This window comes from Myotis brandtii, unplaced genomic scaffold, assembly GCF_000412655.1.
Source record: "Myotis brandtii unplaced genomic scaffold, ASM41265v1 scaffold217, whole genome shotgun sequence".
Taxonomy (NCBI): domain Eukaryota; kingdom Metazoa; phylum Chordata; class Mammalia; order Chiroptera; family Vespertilionidae; genus Myotis; species Myotis brandtii.
This window is the reverse complement of record NW_005358137.1, coordinates 905,827-910,645: the sequence shown is the minus strand read 5'-3', so window position 1 is coordinate 910,645 and position 4,819 is coordinate 905,827. Positions and strand designations below refer to the sequence as shown.

Genomic DNA, 4,819 nt, shown 5'->3' with positions numbered 1-4,819 from the left:
CCACACTAAGGTCGTGGGCCAGGGTTTTCAGGCTTTTCTGGACTTTGGCTTTCGACTGTTGTACCCTTGTTCCGACGTGGCCTCCCTCGGCCAGCCTTCCCCTTCTTCTCCCAGGATTGTTCGGCTCTCTCCCTCCCTCTTTTCCTGCTCACCCTGGAGGCCCTTCTTTCTTTTCTTCCTCCTTCCTCCCTACCCTACCTTCCTCTCTTGCCCCGTTTTCTCCTTCCTTCCCTTCGTCCTTTAATCTTTTCTCCTCTTCAGCGCCCCTGCTTTCCTCTCTCCTCTGTCTACTGTGCTCCCTTCCCTGTGGTCTAACCTCGTCCACCACCTTCTCTCTTTGGAGCCTTTAACGGTCAATGATTATGTTTTCTCCACCTCCCTCCTGCTTCCCTGACACCCAGGAGAGCTTCAGACGGTCTCCCCTCCAGCAGCCGGCACTCTTTAGCCTCCAGCCTTATATCCCCCAGCCCTGATGGAGGTGTCTGGAACCTACAAAGAGAGGCCACAACCTTTTATATTTTTATAATAATGAACCGGAACAAAACCCCACTAATTTTCCCCTCCCTCCCCTCTCCCAGGATATATTGCCTGGAAATCTGTATGTTCTCAGTGCCCAGTGACTGAACAACAGAAGTTGGGGTACGGGGAGGAGGCGCTGGGGCCATTGGTGTTTTCTCTAGTTGGAAATGTGAGCCCTGGAGGTGTCTTCCCCCCCCCCCCCCCCCCACCTAACCCGAGGGAATCTGGCCCACGGTAAATGCATAAGCACTATTTCTGGCGTTGGGAGGGACATTTGTTAATTTAAACTACAGACTGCTTCCGGGTACGAAGGTGCAATCTGGCTTCTGGTTTGCAAGGGATATTGGGTCAGAAAACTCCCTGAAAGTATCTTCTAGAACGAGACGCAAGAGCTGTTAACTTCTTCCAGGTTCAGGGGCACTGGTGGTGGGACCCTGGACATAAACTGCAACTTTTATAGTCATGAACGTGTCACTGGCGATAGTCTGGCATCACCTGTTCAACGCAGAGGCCTTTGAATAAAGGAGAGCATCTGAAGGCTTTGTAAGAATGAACTGGTCTGTGTCCAGTCTAGAATGCTGTGTAGGCATGCCTCACCTACTCAAACCCTGAGTTTGTGGCACAAACACTATGAAGACAAAATTATTTTATTGGTTTATTCATTAGCACTTACCGCCCAGGTTGGGCAGGAGGTGGAAGAGAAAGTGAAATGGGAGGAGCATTTTCTGGGATTAGTCCCAGGAAACCCCAGGTGAGGCCTGGGAAACGGAGGAAGAGAGGCAATATGCAGAAATCATCCTAAGATGAAGTTACTCCTGAGAGGAATAAAATGGCCAAAAGGCAGTGAGCAAAAATGGAGGTCTTTTTCAGAACATTTCTAATTCTGAAAGCTAAGGAAAATTATTCGGGGCCGCCAAATGATCTAGGGCAGTGGTTCTCAACCTTCCTAATGCCATGACCCTTTAATACAGTTCCTCATGTTGTGGTGACCCTCCAACCATAAAATTATTTTCATTGGAACCTCATAACTGTAATTTTGCTACTGTTATGAATCATAATGTAAATATCTGATATGCAGGATGTATTTTCATTGTTACAAATTGAACATAAGGCATAGTGATTAAGCACAAAACAATATGTAATTATATATGTGTTTTCTGATGGTCTTAGGGTCGTTCAACCCCCAAAGGGGTCGCGACCCACAGGTTGAGAACCGCTCATCTAGGGATTTCTAAGTACAAAGGGGTCATTGGCTTGTTGTTTTGTTGTTCTTTCCTGCGTTTGGTTTTCTCAAACGAACAGAAGAGATTTTTGAATTGAAGGTTTTGCTTGTAAGTGGAGCTGCCTGTTTGGATGCGTGTGGAGGGAACCAGTGGGAAAACTCTCTGTGTTGCATCTTGTCATCATACCTGCTGAAGGTATTAATCATAATAGAACATCTGCCTTTTTCACATTGAAACTTTCCTCAGGTTTTGAAGTCTCTTGCCTTTTGAAAGGTTCCATTTTATAGATAGGAATATCGAGGGCTAGCCATTGGGTTTATTTTCTCTGGACTATACAGCAAGCTATGAATTACAGGGCATTAGCACAAACACTGGATGATCCCATCTCCTCAGAAAGCCAGGATGGGGGCTTGAACTTTGAGCCTGGGGTCGGCAGCCTATGGTGCCAGCATTTCCTGTAGAAAAGCTGGTCACAATGATAATAGGAATAGAGTAAGAAAAAGAAACATGCTCTCAAATCCCCCTTCCTCCACCCCCTCCTCTCAGCCTGTTCTCACTTGCTTAGATAAGCTTTACATAGTCAATCATCTGCAGCATTTTCATGTGTCCCTCTTTGCTGCCTAGAGGAGGACTGGCTTGCCTGGGCCAGGAAGAAGGCATTTCAGCCCTTTCTGAAGAAAAGAGAAGAATCTATAAAACCAGCCTCTGTCCCTGAGTTGCCTCAATCCCCATTTCCCTCCCACTTCCCACCTCTGTGTTTGGGTTGCCCAGTGAAAGGGGAGAAGAGCTGAGAACAGCAACCCAGGATGAATGGAAGGTGCCTGTGTTGTAAAGGCCACCTTCAGAGTGAGGAGCTTTTCAAATCTGTCCCCTGTGGCTCCCTGAACCTGTGGCTGGAGGTGAGTCTTTCCCAGTTCCTTGGCTCTGGGGTGAGCATTCACGGAGGAGGGCAGCGCCCAGTGCCACGTTTCACATGGGGTATCTTGGGAGACTCCTTTACCCTTGAGCCTGAGGGCGATGGGAAGTCCCAGTGAGCTTGGGTTAAATCCCTGCTCCACCGAAGTGTGACGAGGCCTGTGAGGTCTCTATAAGCCTTCGTGTTTCTACTTGTGAACTGCATGCTTCAATGTGGTGACACCCATGGGGACCTGGTCTGGAGACAGGCTGGCCCTGGAGTTGCTTCACCTCCCTGGAGAGAATTTTGCTGGTAACAGAAAGTAGGGGAGTCATTTCTATGGTTGATGGGGGCCCCAGAATTTAAACATTTTTCAAAAGATCTCATTGAATATTGTATTTTTGTTCTCTATGCATAGGGATCCGTGGAGGTACTGGGGATGCATGATAAAAGTACATAGTACCATGTCAGGTAGAATAACTTGAGGAAGGATTGCTCCCCAAAGGCAACTGGTCTTTGCCCTAGCACCTGCCTTTTTCTTTTTAATTTAAGAGTAAAGTTTAAAAAAATTAAACAATATATATTTCTATTGATTTTTAGAGAGGAAGGGAGACGAAAGAGGGGTAGACACATCGATGAGAGCGAAACATCATTGATCAGCATGCCCCCTACTGGGGATCAAGCCCTCAACCTGGGCATGTGCCCTAACCAGGAATCAAACCATGACCTCTTGGTTCATTGGTTGATGCTTAACCACTTGGCCACACTGGCCGGACAAGAGTAAGTTTTTTGTTTTTTTTAATATAGGGAGTACTGAAACACATAAAAGACATGTAATCAGTCAGATAACCTTTTGATTTTTGAAAGAATCAAAGTTATATGTATATATATAACGTATACACACACGCACATCATTAGAAAATTTTAGCAGTATAAAAGCCTTGAAATGAAAAGTGAAAGTTTCTTCCTAGCCTCATTTCTGTTCTTAAAGGTGAACTTTGTGACAGTCTGTTGTGAATCCTTCCAGGACAAAAAAATGCAGACAACAGAATATCTCTGTTTCTGTACATGTGCTGTTTAAAAGCTCACAGCAAGGAGCTGTGCTAGATACACACAGATACGGTCTGGACATCTGATGTTTGTATACAGACCCTTCAGCTCCGCCGTATCCACTTTAGTCCATTGAATGGATGCATAGCAAAGGAGTTTATTAAGAATAGCATTTGTAGAGAGGGCTGCCTTTGTGCTTTAAAGGAATAAAGATAATTTTGTCGCATTCATTATTGGAGGAAGTGCTTAGAACAGACTGCAAGAACTGCTCAGGGAAAGGTGGCTGCTTTTTGGCAAGGAGGAAGGGAGGAAGCAAACCAAAGAAAAGGAGACAGAGGGACAAGAGACACAGAGCACTGTCCGTCTTGAGGGCAAGCTGACTTTTTCTACAGATCACTGGTGGGCATTCAAAGCCACAGTGGGCTGGTGAGTGCCACTTTCCTTTCCTTTGAAGGATGTCAGATTCTCCAGGTTAGGAAAGAGAGAGGGAGGCAAAGGGATGAGAAAGAACCTTGTTTGAAGAAATAATGGATAGGAATAAAATGCAAAAACCAATACCAGCACAAGCATTCTTTTTATCTATCCCAAGTTCACTTGAAATCTATGTGGCATTAACCTCCAGATGGGCGAGCCTTGCTCATTGACAAGTGTGTTTCCCTGTTTCTTGACTCCTGGTAAAGAGGATGGGATTTGTTCAATTGAACAGTGGTCTGGGTTAAAGCGCTCTGTAGGTCTCCTGGCATTAGCTTCTCTAGCTAGAATTGTTACATTCTCTGGGTTTCTTTCCCAAAGAAACTCTACCTGCTCCATGTTATGCTGGTCGACGTGAATTTAGAATCTTGCCAAAATGTGCCCAAGGAGCACAAGAAAGGATCGTGCATCTAGACAGGCTACATAATGAGAAACATTCGAGCCTCTTCTTTTAATGGGTGGGAATTATGCACAAAATGGTATTTGTTCTTCACCTTGACCTCGCCGTCTGAACTATCGCCTCACTCACTGAAGAAATGTCTTGTGACTAAGATATTTCTGGCCAAACTATTGGATCTCAACTAAATAAAATCCTTCTGTTATTGGATTCTTTTTTTTTTTTTTTAGGGCAGAGCAAGGAGGAATCACACTGTCTTCTTTT

At 45.2% G+C, this 4,819-nt stretch overlaps 1 protein-coding gene across 1 annotated transcript in view; it reads left to right on the top strand.

The window, feature by feature from the left end:
- The window catches only part of PAX1 (paired box 1), a 12,517-nt gene extending 12,044 nt beyond the window's left edge, over positions 1–473 (top strand). Inside the window, exon 6 of the mRNA XM_014539472.1 lies at positions 468–473. Coding sequence (XP_014394958.1) covers positions 468–473 — 6 coding nt within the window. The remainder of the gene's footprint in view (positions 1–467) is intronic.
- The last annotated feature ends 4,346 nt before the right edge of the window (positions 474–4,819 follow it).